This window comes from Marmota flaviventris, chromosome 13 (assembly GCF_047511675.1).
Source record: "Marmota flaviventris isolate mMarFla1 chromosome 13, mMarFla1.hap1, whole genome shotgun sequence".
NCBI lineage: Eukaryota > Metazoa > Chordata > Mammalia > Rodentia > Sciuridae > Marmota > Marmota flaviventris.
The window spans coordinates 85,063,823-85,083,566 of record NC_092510.1 but is presented as its reverse complement, the minus strand read 5'-3'; the positions used below and the strand labels follow the sequence as shown (position 1 = coordinate 85,083,566).

General features: G+C 60.3%; 1 protein-coding gene across 5 annotated transcripts in view; it reads right to left on the bottom strand.

The window, feature by feature from the left end:
• Col27a1 (collagen type XXVII alpha 1 chain) overlaps positions 1 to 19,744 on the bottom strand; it is a 125,421-nt gene that overhangs the window by 66,699 nt on the left and 38,978 nt on the right. For all 5 annotated transcript variants that reach the window (XM_071600861.1, XM_071600862.1, XM_027949442.2 and 2 more), the window contains 7 exons: positions 15,835 to 15,879; positions 15,316 to 15,369; positions 14,907 to 14,951; positions 12,099 to 12,152; positions 10,896 to 10,940; positions 3,625 to 3,678; positions 1,726 to 1,770 (listed from right to left, as the gene is read on the bottom strand). In XM_071600861.1, coding sequence (XP_071456962.1) covers positions 1,726 to 1,770; positions 3,625 to 3,678; positions 10,896 to 10,940; positions 12,099 to 12,152; positions 14,907 to 14,951; positions 15,316 to 15,369; positions 15,835 to 15,879 — 342 coding nt within the window. The remainder of the gene's footprint in view (positions 1 to 1,725; positions 1,771 to 3,624; positions 3,679 to 10,895; positions 10,941 to 12,098; positions 12,153 to 14,906; positions 14,952 to 15,315; positions 15,370 to 15,834; positions 15,880 to 19,744) is intronic.

Here is a 19,744-nt window from a genome sequence, read left to right as displayed (position 1 = left end):
GCACAGCATATGTACACACAGGCGTGTGTGTGTGTGTGTGTGTGTGTGTGAGACGTAATAACAACAGCTAAGCCGGGCACAGTGGCACACGCCTGTAATCCCAGGGGCTCGGGAGGCTGAGTCAGGAGGATCACAAGTTCAAAGCCAGCCTCAGCAACAGTGAGGCGCTAAGCAACTCAGTGAGACCCTGTCTCTAAATAAAATACCAAATAGGGCTGGGGATGCGGCTCAGGGGTTGAGTGCCCCTGAGTTCAATCCCCAGTACCAAAAAATATATAAATAAAATAACAATAGCTATTATGACCACACTTCCCGAGTGCTTGCTGCGTACTGGGCACTCTATATGAATTGGCTGATTTAAAGCCCCACGACAATCCCCCGAGTTAAGCATTAATATTATCCCCATTTTACAGATAAAGAGGTGGAGGCACAGGGAAGCCAACGCACTTGCTGAGCATTTCGATTAATGGTGGGAGCCAGGACATGAACCCAGGAGGTCTGGCTCCAGGGACCGCCCTCTTGGCACCTGCAGTTCTGACATGATGACCTAATTCACAGGGGGGTCCCCGAAGCTCGGGAAGGGGCCCCACAGTGAGGTCCACAGAGCCAGACAAGGCCAGGATTTCAACACGGGCTGGTCTGAGCTTGTGCCCCGGCCCCAGGCTCTGCTCCCACCCACCTGGACACGAGCAGGTTTGCACAGGGACCTCTGGGCCTTCTCCCCGGCACTGGCCAACCCCGAGCCAGGGGATGCCCCAGCCTCCCTGGGGCCTTGCTCACTCCCTCTGAGCAGCATTTCTTGGCACGTTGCTGCGTGGCAAAGCTGGCCCATCTGTTAAGCTAGGGGACAGTCTACCTGTCCCCCCCACATACCACCCGGACTCAAACTCCATAAGGAATGACCCAGAGGAGAGCAGATGGCTCAGACCCTGGGGGACACTCTGCAGGCACCTCCAGCTCTCGCCCCTCACTGGCCCAAGGCCGGGACAGGCCCTGCTGTGGGCTGATAGGCTGCTCCTCGAGGCCGCCCAGCCAGGCCCAGCCCCAGGCCCTTCCTGCTTCTGCAGACAGGCCCTTCAGTCCTGGGCATTTCAGGAGATGAGTGACTGATCATGGCCGCACCCTCTCTCACGAATGACTATTGTTATTGATGAATAACAGTAACTGATACAACAGTATTTTCCACTAATTATTTACTGAGGGCCAGATCCCGGGCCAAGCAATATACTTGTGTCACCTTGGTTAATCCTCACAACCAAGAATCCCAGGGGATTCTACTTTCATCTGCATAGATGAGAAAACTAAGGCTCAGAGAGGGTGAGTGATTTGGCCTGAGTCACACAGCAAGGATTTGGCAGAGCCATGACTTGGTTTCAGAGTCCATGCTTTGAGAAGAAGGGCCCTAAAGATTCCCAACATGGTCCAGAGTCTCAGCAACTCTGCCAGCCACTTCCTGCCTCTGGACAGGAAGCCCCTGTTGAACAGGCATGCTGTCACCTGTCCAGACCTCCTTGTAAAACAACCAACAAAGAGCAAGTATAAATCCACACTCATTTAACTAATGGAGAAGCAGGCTCAGAGAAGGTGGGAGACCCACCTGGGGTAACACAGCAAGACTTTCCTTCCTCAGACTCCTGTCCAGGCTGCCAGTCCTGATCCCCAGGCCTCTCCTCGGGGACACCTGCCGCTCCCCCACCCCCAGCCCCTAGGCTGCTGTGTACTTACAATGAGGCCGGGGACTCCTGGGGGGCCTGGCAGGCCCAGTTCTCCCTGCAAACACAGACACAAGGTGGTTACGCGTCCTGTCTCCCTCCAGGACCCCCACCCCTGCCCCGTGTGGGCATCTGGGGGGACACTTCAGTGCTGACCACCCCCTGCTCCAGTCCCAGGCCCCAGGGCCTCTGGTGTGTGGCCTGGAGTTGGGACAGTGCCCTTCCTCCCTCGGCCATCAGTTTCCATCTGTAGGATGGGAGGGGGTCCCCCAGCCCTCGCACCCTCCAGTGTCGGTATGAAGAGGGCAGAGCCCCCGCCTGGGGGTGTGGACGGAGGGGCCGCTGCCCTCCCCAGAGGCACAGCCGGGCTTCCCGAGGTGAAGGGACCTGCTCAAGGTCAGGGCCCCCCAGTCCCAGGCCCTCAGGCCTCCCCTGTCCAGCCCAGAGAGGAGATGGGGTCTCGCACATGACTCACCCCCAGCCTCAGCCCCCCAGGTCTACCCAGGGCTCACACCAAAAAAGACAGGTGTGGGTGGGGCCCAAGTTCAAATGGGGAGTCGGAACCAAAGAGGAGGCCTGGGAAGGATCAGCGAGGGGCACTGCTGGGACCCGGGGGCTGTGCTCCCCTCTGCCAACCCCGGGCGGCCCCGACAGGGGAGGGGCACAGCTCCACGGGGAGGAAGCCGCAGCCTTGGCCTTGCAGCGGGGAAACCGGGGCAGAGCCGCAGGCCCCCATCAGGTCTGCCTCCGTTCTGCTCCTCTAGGCCCTAAGGAGGCACATCCCTGCCCCTCCCAGGGAAAGTTCTAGAAGGTTCTCTACTGACATGCTCCAATGGTTACCCAGCAAGTGAACCGCTGAGGAAACGCCCTGATTTCCCCTCCCATGTCACCTGGCATGTCCCCTCCCCTCTCTCCTCACTTTCCCCAGGAGTCTTCCCAGCTCCCTGGGTCTTGTGCAATGGATGGGGAGGGGTCAGGACTTCTCTGTGGGCAGGGACCGCCCTGTGGCTACCTCGAGTCTGGTCGGCTGGACACCTTCCCTGCCCTCATTCTCTTCTCACGACAGCCCTCTGAGCCCTCCGACCCCCACCCCCAATTAACAGATGAGGAGACTGAGGTTCAGGGAGGTCAGGGTCAGTCCAGGCTCACAGGCCGGGCAGGCAGTGCAGCAGCATGCAAACCCAGGTGCACCTGGCTCTGGGGCCAAGGCTCGACCCCCAGGGAGCAGGGAGCAGGGAGCAGGGCGGGCGAGCCTCCAGGGGAATCTGTGAGACCAGAGCAGGTCAGTTGTGAGCGGCTGCTCAGCGGGAAGCCCCCAGGAGACAGCGATCAAGGCGGGTGCTGCAGACAGCTCTGGCCCATCTGCACCCCCAGGCCAAGTCTGCAACCTCAGGCCAAGAATGCGAGCGTTCTCCCAGCTGGGCCTGCAGCCTGGGATGGAAGGCGCGGAGCAGACCCAGCTCCCCAGGGCAGGCTGACCTGGCTCCTCCACAGGACAGAGCCTGGGCCTCGGATTATTTACACTCTCTATAAACAGGCCGGCCGTGGAGATTCCTTCGGAACGTGGCTCATCTTTCCAAAGACGGCCTGCGACTCGTGTGCATCCCCAGGCCGCTGTGGCCGTAATCATTTCTGTTGCTTCTAAGGCGGCAGAAGCTGGGGCCTCTCTGGTGGGCAGTGACCCAGGAACCTCCCTAAGCCCTGGGGCTGCGTGCAACCCAGATGCCCAGCGGGCTGGGACTCTTCATGGGGTGTCACCCAGAGTAGAAAGGAGGACAGGCTCAGAGAAGTCGTGTAACTTGTCCAAGGACACCCAGGCAGCAGGTCATGGGGTGGGATGTAACCCAGGTCTCGGACCCCAAAGTCTGGGCTCCTGATCTCTTCTCTGTTCCCAAACACTTGAAGTACTTACGGGGTTTCCATCGAATCCAGGGGGGCCTCTCTCCCCAAAGTCTCCAGGGAAGCCCTGGGGGCAGGAGAGAGAAACATCTGTAGGTCAGTGTCTGGAGCTGCAGATGACTTGAGCCACACCCCAGGGGGACGCAGGGACAGTGTCTGAGCAGTCTCATTCCCTCGACCTGACAGCAGCGGATCCTGAGGTCACCCTGCCATCACAAACACCCCCACACAACACTCAGGGACAGGCCACTCTGGAGGGCCCGCCCGGTGACCTGCTTCTTTTCTACTTAGAGTCTCTGGGGGAAAAAAAAAAAAAGGTACAAGCACCAGCCCCCAGTCCGGGTCCTGGTCCCAATGACGTGGGAAGGACACAAACTGGGGACTCAGGGAGCCTATCCAGGCCTAGAGCAGCTGCTGGCTGGGACCTGACAGGGTCCTCTCCAGGGTTCCTCAGTGTCCCCACTGGTCACTCCCAGCTCAGATCTGTGATGACAATGCACCCTTCAAAAGTCACTCTGTGGCACCAGGGTCCCCATGGTACAGATCAGGAGAAGTTGTAAAGTTGTGGCAAGGCCACACGAGGTCACACTGCTGGTGTGGCACAGCCTGGGCCATTCAGAGGCCCTGAGGTCCCTCTCTGACCCCACCCTGGAGGCCACACCAGGCCCCTGGGGAGCCAGGGAGCTGGGAAAACAGCCGTGGGGACAGCTGTGTGCTGGGGGCCAGCATGTTCCTACTTCAAAAGGGAAGGAGCCCGGCCTGCTGCCGGCCCGCCACCCGGTTTTCCAGGGAGATTGAACGAAAAACAGAGCGCAGGTTTCCTGCCGAAGACCAAGGCCCCGAGGCGCAGAGAGGCTCGGAGGTGACCCGCCTCTGGTTCTAAACTGCGGGGGTCTGGAGGGAGACGGAGCCCCGGAGGTCAAGCGGGAGACCAAAGCCAAGCAGCCCAAGGCCTCTGGTGGCCACCCAGAGACGAGGCGTGGGCCCTGCGTGCACATCCCTCCCGGGTCAGGCTGACAGCCCCCCAGGAGGTCTGGCGTCAGACACAAAGGGGAGGGGACAGGGACGCAGGGAGGGCTTCAGGGCACAGCGGGACCTCAGGGTGGTTGTCCTGCGCCTGGAGGGAGGGGCTGCTGGCTCCATTCAGCAGTCAGGGAAGTCGAGGCTCAGCGAGGACATGTCGCGTGGCCACATCACATAGCCAAGGCCACAGGGCAGCAGCGTGTGCAGCAGAGCTGAGCCTGGGCTCCACCTCTCTGGACTCGGTGGCTCCTGGGACAGCCCGGGGGGCGGGGGGACAGGCAGCAGCTGGGCACACCCCGCTGGCCTCGGAGGCGGGCAAGGGGGGGGGTCTGCGCGCAGGCCCATCTCTGGGGGCACATGTCGCTCCACCGAGCTTCCTCTCCCCAGATCCTCTCCCCAGATCCGTGGAGTCCCCACTGGAAAGTTCTAGCTCCCCCCAGATCAAGGACCTCACCAGGTGGACTGTGGCCAGGGGCGTTTCTGAAGGTTCCCACCTCTGGACTTCAGGGATTGCAGGGAGGGGCCTGGCAAGAGAGGAGGGCCAGCCCTCGGGGGACAGGGGCTGCTGTCCAGCTGGGCACCTGGCTGACCACTGGCCCTGGAGGCCTGGCCTGAGAAGTCCCTGTTCTGTTCTCTAACTCAGCATCTAGAGATGACCCTGGGTGTACCCTAGGCTGGCCGTGTGACCTGGGACAGGCCTCCCTGGACTTCCTGTCCTAAGGGTCCTCCCAGCTTGGGCAGAAGCTGGACAAGGCCAGGGAGGAGGGAGCCCCTTCCCCTAGGCACAGAAACCCCCCGTGGGGCGAGATGGAGAGGCGGCAGCAGCCCAAGCCCAACCCAGCTACAGAGGCCACTGGACCCTCTCCAGAAGCAGCAAGAGGGCCTCCATCCCGTGGGCCTCTATCCCGTGGGCCTCCACTCAGAAGCCCCAGCTGGTCCACGGACCCAGCCACCCGACCAGTCCTGCTCCTCCCCCCAGGGACCTCTCGCCTGCAGCCCAACGGGGAATACGGATGAGACATGCGGACAGCTGGCAGCTCACAGAAACATGCAGGCAGCCTTGGAAGCAGGAGCCAGGAGGGACTATCATCAGGATCCCAAGTCACAATGCAGCCTAAGGACAATAGCCAACTCCAGCAGCGTGACCTCCAAACAGACCCTTGATTGGTCCCATTTTACAGATGAGGAAACTGAAATCCAGAGAGGTTAAGACACTTGTCCGAAGTCACCCAGCTGTGGAATAGCAAGGCTGGGCTTTGAACCTAGGCAGACTGCCTGCTCTCTAAAGGGCTGGACTAGAGCAAGCCTGGGGCCTCTCCAAGGGTCCATCACAGTCTTGGGCTCACACACTAGACGGAAGGGCCAACACTGAGGACCGCTTGCCCTTGGCACGCAGACCCACCTTGCCGCACCTTCAGTCTTCCTTGCTGTAAGGGACGCCCCCCAGGAGTCCAGTTTGTAATCACGCACAGCTGGGGAGAGGACGGCGCTTTACAGGTGCTGGGACAATCAAGTGCTCTGTACCTCTCTGGTACTGGGGCCTGAACCAGGGCCTGCCCACTGAGCCACAGCCCAGCCCCTTCTGTTGGGAGAGGGGCCTTGCCGCGTTGCTAAGGCTGGCTTGGAACTCGCAGCCCCCTCAGCTGCTGGGATCACAGGCCCAGGTGACATTTAGCACCTCACTGTCCCTGGGGAGACTGCGGCCTTGGCTCCCCTCGCCCCCGAGGGGCCTGGCCCGGCTCCAGGACTCACGGGGGCCTCTCATGTCGGCCTCTCAGAGAGCTGGCACCAGGCTGGACATGCGGCCCCACGCGCCCCACCTGCCCCTCCGGCTGTGCCTGCTGCAGCGAGGTGGCCATGGCTGCACCCCAGCCGGCTGGCAGCAGGTCCTTCCTCTGCGGGCCACGTCCTGGCTGCAGCGGGCTGGCCTGGGGCCAGGGAGTGAGCTCGGCTCCTGCCGCTGGGCCACGTGGTCCTCCCTCCCCAGGTCGGGCCCCTGTGGGAACCGAAGGCCTGGGCCTCTGAGCAGAGCCAGGCCCAGGGGGGCGGGACAGCAGGGCTGAGACGACTCAAGGAGGGGTCAGGACAGTGACGGTCTTCGTGACCACAACCCGAGCAGGACGCCAAAGCTGAGGGGACCTCGGAAGGCCATCTCAGCCATTCTCCTGCCTCCAGGCAGGGTCTATAGGACCATCTGCTCCACAGGAGGTGGCATGCAGGAGCACCCAGAATCAGAAGTCCTGCTAACGGCCCTGAGGCTCAGCTCCCGGGCCTGCAGAAGGGTCCACTCTGCCCGCACCCGGCAGGGAGGGCTGAGGAGAGGTGAGATGTTTATAATCCAGTCCCTGGTAAACTCTAGTGGGCCTCCACTAAGCTAGTTAGGGTTAATAGCAACAGCGGGGATAATAGATAACCCCTAGAGGAGCCCGAGACCTCCTCACAAAGTATAAGTCCTCCAAAATCTGGAAGTTCCTGCACAAGTCTAACCTGCATCCTTCCGACCTCACCTTTCATAGCCCTTATTCTTTTCTAGAAGAGGCATGAACCCCAGGTGTGCTGACATGGGAAGACCCCATGAAGCCTCCCGGCGGTCATTCCTCACAATGCTGAGTGTGTTTTCACCCTGACCTTCTGAGGTCCACTAGGAAATGCTGCAGAGAAATGTCACCTGGGGAGGGAGGGGGAGAGGCGGCAGAGTTACCGCCAGGATCCAGAGTCATCAACGCTCTGACTCACGTGAGCCTCCAGCCCTTGGCACCCCCTGCGACGGCCCTTGCCCCCTGGAGGCCTCAGTGTCCCTAGAAACACGAGCTCTGTCTCTGGTCTCCCTGCTCCCCGCAGCCTGAGAGCGCAGAGCGCTGGGCTCACAAGCCAAGACGCGGAGTTAGGAGCTGTGGGCTGCGAACAGCGGGCATCCCAGGCAGGTTCCGATGACCCCAGCCCAGCCCCAGCAAGCCGGGCCCGGCAGGAGCTGCCCTCTCAGCACAGCCAGCCTGCCACGCCTTACGTCTAGACCCTTCTCGAACCCCACAAACTCCCTTTCTAGCAGGAGATGGGAGGAGGGCGAGAGCTATAGACTCAGCTTTCCTTGGAGGTTAAAGACGGGAGGGAGCTGTGTGGAGAGCACCCTGCAGTAGTCAGCAGGGTCCTGGGTTCAACTCCTACCTCTGCCACCAACTTGCTGTGTGACCTTGGGCAAGTTCCTTTCCCTCTCTGCTCATCTGTCTGAAAAAGAGGTGGAGCCAGGCCATCATGGGGGCCCTGCAGCCCCCATGGGCCCCAACCTCCACTTCTTCTCAGCTCCCAGGGACAAAAGACTCTCACCCTCCCTCCCAATCAGAGGCCAAGGAGATGTGCACAGGGGCCGGAGGTCTGCCTGCAGCAAGAGACCAGAAACAGGCCACCTGGATGCCACCGAGGGAATTCAGCTCCTGCTGTTGCTTCTTAGCGGGGACTCAGGAAAAGCCATTCCCGGGAGGGGCTGGGCTGGGGGCCCCAGGGGCGGGCCTCAGGGCCGCCCAGGGAGTGCAGGCTGGGGACCGCAGGCCAGGGGCCCAGGACACGCACAGGGGGACGGCAGGTTGCTGGCCACGGTGGCGGGCCCAGAGTCAAGGGCATTTCCCGTTCTCAAGGCGCGGGCACAGCGGTGGGGCCCTCTCCTGACACCCCGCTCTGGGGCGCTCCCATCCCAGGTCAGGGCTGATCTGAGGGGTTAAAGTCAAGCAGCAGCAAAGACAGAGGAGCTGTCCACTGTGGGGTCAAGTCCGCGGCCTCAGAGGACCTCTGGACAGATGGCGTGGCCAGCGTGAGCCCCGGCTTCCTTTTCTGGGTAAGAGGGAGGATCCACCTCTTCTTAAAGGTTCTCAGGGGGAATCACACGGGTTCAGTACCGGGACGCCCAGGGCCTCGCGACCTGGCTTCCCTTCCCTTCCAGCTGCGAGGGCCAGCTCTGCTCCTTAGCCTGCGGACAGTCCCACCCTCAGAGTTGACGCTCTGTGACGAGTATGTGTCTGTCTGACCACAGTGCTGTCTGCAGCCTGGTATACAGTAGGTGCTCAATAAACACTTGCTGACTCAGAAATGAGCGAGTGGCCTCATCCGACCCAGACAGGTAGATGGATCGTCACCTCCACCATGAGCACCGCGTGGCTTGGGCACCAAGCAGGAAACGTGCCCATAGCAGGGGGGGGGGGTGCGGAGGGGAGACAGAAGTGGGCGGGGACCCCTGAGGGACCGCCCTCCCATGCCAGGCTGGAGGGGCCAGGCCATTCCCAGGGCTCCCTGAGCCTTGCCTCTTCCACGCTCAGGGGGTCCTGGAACCCAAGCCCCCACAGCCGCCCTCTGGGCAGGAGCTGGGAGCTCAGGCCGCGTTCTAGTCCAGCCTCGGCCCTCAGTGAGCCCAGGGCTGTGACCCGCCAGTCACCTCCCTGAGTCTCCATCTCATCTGCGAAGCGGCCCTGCCAGGCTCCTGGGATAGAGGCTGAAGCAGCCCCCCAGCGTGGCCCCAGAGGTGGGCCTGGGGATGGACAGCACTGGCCCAGGCAACCTGAGTGACCCATCTGCTGCCCCTCCACAACTTAAGTCATGGGAAACCAGCCCCAGAGAAGGTGACACCACTGACCTCCAGCCACTCAACACAGGTGGCCCCTCAGCCACCTAGGAAGTACAATGGTCCCATGAGTTAGACACAATTGTCATTTCTCAAATGAGAAGATCATGGTTCAGAAAACTTGAACCAAGTATGCTCCTGCCCCCGGGCCTTTGCACCTGCTTTCACCTCCACCTGGAAGGCTCTCCCCTGGGAAGCCACATGGCTCCCATCCCCACCTCATGCAGGTGTCTCATGAAGCAAGAAGGACTTGCCGGACCTCTCAGCCCACGCTCCAAGCCCTCACTGTCCCCTGCCCCACTCTCAGCACCTGGAACTACCTGACATTCTTTTGATCGTTCTTTCAGCCATTTTTCCCTGTCCCATGGCCCGTCCATCTGCCCCATCGGGTGGGCGCTCAGTGGGTATTCACTGCCTCCCCACCCGGGGGGCCTGGCCGAGGCCGAGGGGCAGTGCTCCTCCTGGCCCACATCTAGGTGGCAGGTGTTGGACCTGAGGGCACAAAAGGCTGTCAGGCCACAGAGGGTGGCTCTGCTGGGGGACCCTCTGCCAGCTCCTGGGGGCAGGACTGGATCCTGATTTTCTCTGCCCTCCCTGACCCCCAGAGGGCCAGCTTCACACACTGCAAAGGCAACAACACACCACCACCCCCGCATCAGACAGCCCCCTTCCCTGTGTCCCCAAGTGTCCCGGCTCCTGTCCAGTCTAACCTCCCCCAAAGTCCCCTCCACGAGCCACAGGGAACAGGAGGCCCAGGAATGGGCCGACCACAGCTCTCAGGCCAGGGGTCAACCTGGGGGGCCACGGATAGCCTAAGCCACGTACGGGGCCCAGCCTGAAAGAAGGACACCTCTGCGACAGTCCTGGGCCTATTGTCCCAGTTGACAGACCTCAGACACAGCGATCTGCCTCTGAGCCTCAGTGTCCCCTTCTGAATAATGAAATAACAGGAGTAAATGACTTCCCACAGGTGCGACTATGGGAAACCTACTTCTACAAGATTAGCATCAAGTAGTGACGCCAAGCGATCAGCAACCTTGGGGACAAGCCTATTCACCTAGAATCCTGGCTTCCCTACTGACTCGCTGTGCAACCTCAGGCATGTGACTTAATCTCTCTGTGCCTTGGCTCTTTCTTCATGCCTGGAGATGCTCAAACAAGGGGAAAAACAATTTCCTACCACAATGCAGAGGAATACATGAGGTGGACTGGGGACACCTGGAGCCCCTCCTGGGGCTGTGCCTACTGTGGGCCTGTCACACCCCACTGCCTCCAGATCTGCGTGCGCACGAGAGGAAATGGGCAGAGCCAGGTGACACCAAGACGACGTGGAGACAAGTGCTGAGATGGAGCCTGCGTCCTGCTCTGGCCTAGGCCCCCCCAACCCAGGCAGGCCCCAGACACAAAACACCCCTGGCAGATGTCCCCCACGCCACGGCACCCAGGAGCGGTGCACAGGGAGAGAGGACCCGGAGCAGCAGCCACACAGCAGCCACGCAGCAGCCATGCAGCCTTCTGGTGACAGGACTCAGGGCAGAGCAGAGCCAGGCACAGAGAGGCAAGAAGCGCCAGGCCCCAAGCAGACAGGCGGTGAGGCCGGCGGGGGTGGGTCCACCCATAGAGTTTGCGTAATAGACACGGAAAATCTTTACCGGCCTACCCATCTTGCCCCTCTTGCCAGGAACGCCAGGCAGACCCTGTAGGGGAAAGACAGGGGACAGGTCAGGACAGGACTCCAACAAGACACAGCTGGCCCACAGCAGCCCCAGAGCCACCCATGGGAGGTGACAGAGGGCCTGGAATCCATACTATGTACACAATGTCACCAGTTATGTGGGATGGACAGATGGCCTTTGTACTCCGCAGGGCAGGGGGCTGCTGGGGAGATGCCTAAGAAAGTGCTCCTGGCATACAGCAGGTGCTTACTTGTTGCTCCTTCTCCTGCCTTCCTAAGGCCCTCAGTGTCCAGCTCACGGACAAGTTTACAGCTGAGTTCCCAAATATGGACTCAGGCTGGAAGTGGGCCAGGGAGGAACCCTGAGGGGCTTCTAGGGGACATCAAGGCGGGGCCGGGGGCACCTGAGCACCTCATCCCGACTCCCCTGACTTGGACACCTGGCTGGAAGGACGGGGCATCCTAGGGAATCTCAGGTCCCCGCCTTCCCCAGAGCTGGGCCCGGTCTCTCTGCAGAGCTCAGGGTGCAAGCCAGTCACCCAGTGCCACCTCTGGTGCCGACACTCCCCTCCCCTGCCCCACCCAGCCCCACGGTCTCGCCCAGGTGCAGCCTCCAACATCTGGTCCTTGGACCTCATGCATGGCCCAGCTGCCACCAGGTCCTGGGTCTCCAGCTGTCTCATCCGCCCCAGGAAAGGAACTAAGCTGCCTAAGGGGGCGGGATGAACAGGCCATGGGCAGGCCGTGGGCAGAGGAGCAGGGGTGAACCTCTGGCTCTGCGGGCCACCTGGTCTCTGCCACTGGCGGGGAAGGCGGCCAGGGCTGACAGTGGGCAAATGAGCACGGCTGGGCTCAATAAAACTTTATTCGCAAAAATGAACCACGGGCCAGAGTCTACCTCTGAGTAGGAAGTGGGCCTGTTTCTCATTTGCTGAAAGCCTGCGAGAGGCTCCCCAGAAGAGTCCCTTTCCTGGCCAGGGCCCCTCCAGGCTCGCAGCCTCCTGCGTGGACCTGGGCCATGGTTCAGGTGAACGGGAGGCCGCTGACTGTGCCAGGCTCCCTGACCTGGAAGCCCCACCGCGCTGCCCGCTCCCAGCCGCCTCCGGGAGGGACCCGGTGACCTTGGGCTCTGCCCAAGGCGGAGGGGGCGCATGGTGAGTCGCCACAGGAGCGCACTTACCCGCTCTCCGTCGGCCCCGGGCAGGCCGAAGAGCCCTGGGAGTCCGATGTAGCCCTAGGAGAGAGCAGGCGGGTCAGGGTGTGGCGGCCGAGGGCGGAGCAGCGTCCAGCCCGGCCCCGCCCCCGAGGCCCCGCCCCGGAGACCACGCCCCCGAGGCCCCGCCCCCTCCTCTCGCTGGCAGCTGGCAGCAGCGCGCTCCGTGGTCCTCGACGACACAGGCCTTGAGGCAAGTGTATATGCCCATGGACTGCATGGTGCCGGCTTCCACGATGTAGTCCAAAGGCACATACCCTCACGCCAGGGAAGGCGGGCGCTGCGGAGCCCGCCCCGCGCCCCAGGACGCCGCCACCTGCTGGAGGAAGCCTGGCCTGGTTAGGTGCTGGGCCCGCCCACACCCAGGGCGCCCCAGGGTGCTCCTGCAGCGCTCCTCCTAGGCCTCCAAGGTCTCCAAGGGAGGCTCACGTCCACCCCAGCCACCTGAGTGACAGCAGGACCATCAGCTGTGCTGACATCCTGCCAGGCACGGCTGCTCCCTGTGGTGCTAAACTGCTCCCTGTGGACTGGCTGTCATCTCCCTCCCTGGACAGACAGGAGGAGACTTAGCTCTGAGGAAATAGCAACTCAGCCAGTCCGTGGTGGAGCAGGGAGTCCCCTGAGCAAACCCTGGTCAGCTCCTAGTCACTAGGTGCAGCTGACTCCAGACCCCAACCCTGGCATCAGGGTGCTGGCTGGTCCTGATTCCCAGCCTCGGGGGCCTCTTTGCCCTCCACAGGACCGCCCTTCCCATCCTCAGGACTGCACGTCTGAAGCAAAGCCTGCCTCGAACACCCTCTACCTTGGACAGCATCTGGTGCCCTCGCCAGAAGCAGTCTCCTCTCACCCCAGCCCCCCGTTTGAGCCCCAGGTAGCAGCATCTACCATGGAGTCCCAGGCATCTATGTTCTCTATCCTCACCAGCCTGGGAACTCCCTGGGCAGGATTCTAGCGCACGGTTGGTATCATTGTCTGTACCCTCTAGGTGTTTCTGGAATGACTTAATGATAACTATTAAAAACCCTGACATTCACTGAGCACAAACTATGCACCAGGCCCAGCTCTCAATGCTTTGCATGCATTAAAGCATTTACTGCATCCTCACTACACTCTTAGAAAGTAGGTATTAGTCCGCACACAGGAGAGGTGAGAGCATTCAGGCCCAGAGAGGTGAAGTGACTCCCCAGGGTCACACAGCTGGAATGTGGTAAAACTGGCATCTGAATTCAAGTCATGTGATTCCCAGGTTCCTAAATACTCTGCTACACACCCTTCTATTGAAAGTCCCCAATCACCTCTCCTGCTCTGGACAGCCGCAAGGTCACTGAGTCTCCTTCTCAGCATGTAGCAGGATCACTGTTCATAATCAAGAGTGACATTTACCTACCCTTCCAAGAAGGGCTCATTTCCCAGATTTACAGGTGGGAAAAGGGGCTCAGAGAGGCCCAGTGACTGGCCAGCACCCTGCAGCTGGTGAATGGCAGAGGGTCTCAAGCCCTGACGCCTGTGCCGCTTTGACTGCTTCATAAACATGAGGCCGCAGGGGTTGGAAGGCAGCTTGAGGGGCCGGCCCCCATGGGCACCTCAGGCCCTGGGAGCTGGAGGAGGCAGGAGAGGGGGCCACACTGGTCCTCTCCACACATGTGGCCTCAAGATGTTGCCATTGTAGCAAACATCAGGCAGCCCCAGATGTCATCAGTGTGTCCTCTCCTCGGATGGCAGATGGACACTGGGGGCTGAGAAGACCTTTCCCTCTGGGCTTAGAAGGCCCCGCTGAGGCCGCAGCTCACAAAGGCAGCTAGAGGAAGGCAGGGAGACCCAGCGCCCCCGCAGGCACCTCCTCAGGCCCCCTGCATGCCATAGCAAAGTCCTGGGGAGCCCGCCTACCTGCCCACGTGCCCACCTCCTGCCCTGGGGTTGCTCTAGGGCAGAGACCGCGGCCATGTTGACCTCTCCCTCCTGCCAGGGTATATGTGGCTTTGGCTCCCGAGCGAGGGCTGTGTGACCCCCTTCTCAGTGCCCCTTAGGAGCCCCCGTGCTCCACCTTGGGGATGCAGCGTGGGCCCTGGGGCCCACCAGGACCCCACTTTCCTTGTAGGAGAGGAGATGCAACCAGATCATCTCCTGGACTTCCAACTCCACTGACCCCCCTTCACTTCACCCAGAGCCTTCTCTCCCTCCCCACAGCCCACAGGAGAGCCCCTCCTGGCATCTCCATGCCAAGCCACAGCAGGCCTTGGCATGGCTCCCAGGGCAACGACGGGCAAGCCTCAGCGATGGCTACTAAGTTTGCTTCTTTGGAGCTTAAAAGAAGGGGTGATCTGGAAGCTCCAGGGCTTCCAGGCCAGGGCAGCTCCCCCACTGGACACCTCAGGCCTCCACAAAGGGAGGTCCCCAGCCCTTGGCTGGGAAGGAGGGAGGCACTGAGGATCCTGCTGGCAGGCACTTCAAAGGGCACTACCTTGGGCTCCCTGGTCACTTGAAAGGAACAGGTGGACACGTCAAGCAAATGCCCACTGGACCTGGCACGTGGCTGAGTCCCAGCAGAGCCTTGGCTGCCTGGACTGCCAGACTGTGGGACCTAGTGGATCCCTTGGTTCAGGGGTGCCCAGCCCTCCTGCTGCCCCATCCTCCAGGGAGTACCCAGGTGGGAGGGCCTCAGCCCCAGCCTCCAGCCCCCAGCCCCCACTTACAGCCTGACCTCCCATCAAGCCCACTGGAGAACAGGGGACGCCACACAGGCCCACCCGTGTGGCACCAGCCAATGCCACTTACCCGGCTGCCTTTGGGGCCAGGATCTCCTACAGGCCCAGGTAACCCCTGAAACACAGAAGACAGAAAGACGGGGATGTGTGGGGACGCCCTGCTGCACCAACGTCCCAGGGCGATCCTGTCTCTGGAGCCTCAGCTGCCCCCCCCAGAAGGCCCTCTCTCCTCCCTCAGTGGGGAGACTGGTGGGAGGAGCCTCTGGAGACCCCCACCTGCACCGGCCTCCTCTTCCTGAGCATCCCATCCCTGCTGCCTACAAAGAGGGGCTGCCATGGTCCACTCCTGGACAGCCCTTTCCTTCGGCCCCACCCGGAGGAGACAGCTCCTTGGCCCTTAGCCCACAGCCTCCCTGTGCCTGGGGCACCCATGGCCATCGCCACACGGCCACAGAGCTTCCAGAAGCCATATACTGCACCTGCCTGCCAGGGTAACCTTTGGCCCCTGGGCTGCCCTCAGGTCCCGGCGGTCCCTGCAAAGGAACAGAGAGAAACGGACGGTATAGACAGGCCCTGCCCAGCTCAGGGGCTGCTGGTGGTGGGAGACGGGGCTGGGACAGGAGAGGGACAGGAATGTGAGAGGAGCCAGGAGGAAATCTGCTGGGCCCCCAGCCCACCCTTCTGCAAAACCAGTCAGACCAGCTCTTCTGCAGCCTGGAGGCCTGGCCCCCGCTGGCAGGGCTGCTGTTGACTTGGGCCGGGGAGCCCAGATTCCTGCAAACCCCTGGCAGCGTGGATAATGTCCCCTAACATGGCTGGAACAGGCGGCTATTCATGGGTCTAACCAACGTGGAGTGGCTCGTGCCAGCCCCAGGCCACAGGGGCTCCTTCAATCAAGGGGTGGGTGGGATGAGGTGGGGGCCCAGCAGGACGGGAGGTGCCGGCCTGGCCTGGGGCAGGTGGGGAGAGAAGCAGCGCTGGGCGGGCCGAGGCCTCACCTGTTCTCCGGGGTGCCCGGCCGGTCCAGGATAGCCCTTGTAGCCCTGTGGGGGGAGAAATCGCATCAGGTGGCAGGGACACAGCAGGCTGCAGATGGCCGGGCCACGCCTGTCGCGCAGCGCTGCCCCGGCTGCACCCCAGAGACCACCTCCGAGTCCCTGCAGGTGCTACTGCGCGAAGGTTCGCCCACCCCGAGGGCTTCCTCTGCTCGGTGGCTCTTCAGCCAGCGGAACCAGGGGGATTCTGACCCGGGATGGAGCGACAGTGATGGCCCTGGATTCCAGCCCTGCCTTGGAGATCCAGAGAGGGGGAGAGGCGGGCAGCAGCCGGGGCAGAAGGGTGGTCAGGGGATGGCTGGACGGCCACGAGGCGGGGACCCCCGCTCTGTCAGGACCTGCCCGCCTCCTAAGCCCCATCAGAAGAGCCACACACACGGGCACGCGGGCTCTCTGGGATGGCGCCTCCCTCTGCCCGCCCCGTGCCTGTTCCAGGGAGGAAGGGGACACCCACGGGTCCTGAGGGAGAAGGGTTCTGGAGACACTCTAGGGCCAATCCTGACCCTCTGTCCCCATGGCCCTACCACCGTGATGTCCAGACCAGGGGTCCAGAAGCAGAGAATCAAGAGTGTCTCCTCAGGTGGCAGCAGGCCAGCAGGGCCCATGTCATGAGCATTCGGTGGCCTCCCAGGGAAACCACGGCCGGCACCTCCTGCCCGCTTAGTGATGTCCGTGAAGACAAGACCGGGCAGGGGGCTTTCCTTTCAGACAGCGCGGCCACACTGCCCTGTTAGATGCCCTCACACAGGGAGCCCTGGGCTTGGTGCAGACACTGTCAATTACTGTGCATCTTTAGGGGGGTTGCTGCCCTTCCCTGGACCTCCAGGGGGTGTGAGTTTGTGGTTTAGAACTCAGGAGCTGGAAAGCGTCCCAGAGTCTAAACCACACACACACACACACACACACACACACACACACACACACACGGGACCCCACAAGACCACAGCCCGACGTGCCTGCGGGGCCCTCTGTGCGTTTTCTGGGGACTAGATAGGCAGCGTGTGACCTCATTCAGCCGCCACAGTGGGGTCGGGCAGTTACCATCTCTTTTTCCAAGAAGGGGAAACTGGGTGGCGGGCACGGAGGCCACCTGCCCCTGAGTCCCACTGCTCCTCATGGCAGATCTGGCGACACCTGAGGCCACACTGACAGCCTTGCGGAAGCCCCGGAGGCCTGGCTCTCTCCCTGTACACAAGAACAAGCACCTCCGCGCCCCCAGGGAGCAAAGGTGGAGTTGAAGGCAGGCCTTGCGCACCCACTCACAGGGCCAGGCTCTCAGCAGGGGCGGCATCTCCCACCCAGGGGCCTGCATTTTTTCCCCAGGAGGCAAACTGGGGTGCAGACCACCACCGGTGACTAGATCAGACCTCTTGTTTCAGGTTGATCCAGATTCCAGTACTGCTCTGCCCACTGACTAGCTGTGTGACCTGCAGCCAATGCCTCCACCTCTCTGAACCTCTTTTTCCTCGATTACAAAATAGGAGGACTAGGGTTAGTGCATGAATTACATGTTATTATGTAAAGCACTTAACACCACATCTGACATTGAATTCCATCGAGGGCCCTGGAACAGTTGGCTGCTGTTTCAACCAGGGTCTTCATTTCTCTCTCTTCTTTTTTAAATGATACTGGGGATGGAAGCAGGCGAACCACATCCCCAGCCCTTTTATTTTTTTGAGACAGGGTCTTGATAAGTTGCCCAGGCTGGCCTCCAACTTGTGATCCTCCTGCCTCAGACTCCCAAGTAGCTGGGATCTCAGGCGAGCGCCCGGCACCTGGCCTCCTCATCTTTCATTTATTCATGTAAAACCCACTGCTGAGCTCGCCCGTGCCAGCACTCCTTGAAGCACAGGAAGAAAGAGACAGGAAACATCCTTCGCCTGAATGGAGTTTACATTCTGATTAAGGAACTATAAAAACAAAATGAGTATAAAGGGTAATGCTGGCATTTATACACAATGGAGTATTACTCTGCATTAAAAAATGACAAAATCATAGAATTTACAGGGAAATGGATGGCATTAGAGCAGATTATGCTAAGTGAAGCTAGCCAATCCCTAAAAAACAAATGCCAAATGTCTTCTTTGATATAAGGAGAGTAACTAAGAACAGTGTAGGGACGAAGAACAGGAGAAGAAGATTAACATTTAACAGGGATGAGAGGTGGGAGGGAAAGGGAGAGAGAAGGGAAATTGCATGGTAATGGAAGGAGACCCTCAGGGTTATACAGTGGAGGAGGTAGAGAGAGAGGAGGGGAGGGGAGGGGAGAGGTGGGGAGGGGGGAGGGTGGAGGATGGGAAAGGCAGCGGAGCACAACAGACACTAGTATGGCAATTTGTAAATCAATGGATGTGTAACTGATGTGATTCTGCAATCTGTGTATGGGGTGAAGGTGGGAGTTCATAACCCACTTGAATCAAAGTGTGGAATATGATATGTCAAGAAATTTGTAATGTTTTGAACTACCCACAATAAAAAATTAAAAAAAAAAAAAAAAAAAAAAAGGTAATGCTGGGCGGGGGGCGGGGGGCAGGCCTTGGGTAAGAGGCAGACAGATCCAGTTCTGCAAGATGGAAAGTCCTGCAGCTCTGTGGCCACCACGGGAAAGCACTTACCGCTACCAAAGGGTGTCCTAGGCGTGACGAAGGTGGCCAGTTGTGTGCCAGGCTTTTTTTTTTTTTTTTTTCAACCACACACAAAAAAAGCTAAATTTGAAAAATGAGAAATGATGTCCAGTAGTAACCAGAGCCATGAGAAAGAAAAAGCAAAGTCATGGGACAAATAATGGCAGGGTTGGGCAGGGGTGGTGACGTGGGCGGTGGTCAGGGAAGGACGCCCTGAGGAGACCACTGAGGTGAGAGAGGTGGGCCCAGGGCTGGCTCCCGGGAAAAGCATCCAGGCAGAGGGAACAGCATGGGCAAGGTCCCTGTGGCAAGAATGCTCTCGTGGTTCACGGTAGCTTGAAGGCCCTCCGACTGGAGCAGAATGAGCGAGGTGGTCGGAGAAGAAGCAGGAGATCAGACACGAGCGTGATAGGATGGCAAGCCCCAGGAGGGCCTTCTCCCAGTGAAGCTGTGAACCGAGCCTGGCGCCCTTGGCTGTGTGATTCAGCATAGGCAGTCACCCTCTCTGAATCTCATTCTACCATCCTCTGCCTGCTTGGAGAGTAGCTGCAAAGAGCTTGTGGGCTAATGGGGGCCAGGACCCCAAGAGAACCAGAAAAGGGTCCTCCAAGAGCCCCTAGCCGTCACCAGCTTTGGGGGCTTCTTTCATATCCATAAAGAAACCTGCTGAAAACCAGTTCTTTGGTACCTCCCTCCCCCAAAGGAAGCAATAAAAGTGTCTCCAGGGAAATCTCAGGACATTTAAAGTAACCTCTTTGCTCAGGATGCAACTACAGGACAGGGACAGCCCCAAGCCTGGCTCAGCAGGAAAGCCTGAAATACACCAGCTCAGCTCCTCTAGGATGTAGGAATTCCTGGGTAAGGAAAGTGAGGCTCAGAGAGATACAGAGACTGTCTTGCAGCCACACAGCTTTCCAGGATCATAACTCCGACCCTGTATCCTTAACCACCTCATCTCTGAGGCCTGAGGCCGGCCTGGAAGAGCCACAGGGGCCACCAAAAGGCAAGGTCCTCCTGAAGTCAAACCTTCCTGGGGCAGAGGTCAGTCCCAGAACCCTGGAGCGTCTGGGTGGGAAGGGACCTAAGCCATCCTGTGACAACCTCCTTCCTCACTGGACAGACTGCGAAATGCAGGCTCGGAGTGGGGAGGGGATTGCCCCAGGTGACCTAGGAAGCTATGACCCATCCTAGACGGTTCCCCGGGACCCTGGACCCCTGGGCTGGGTTTT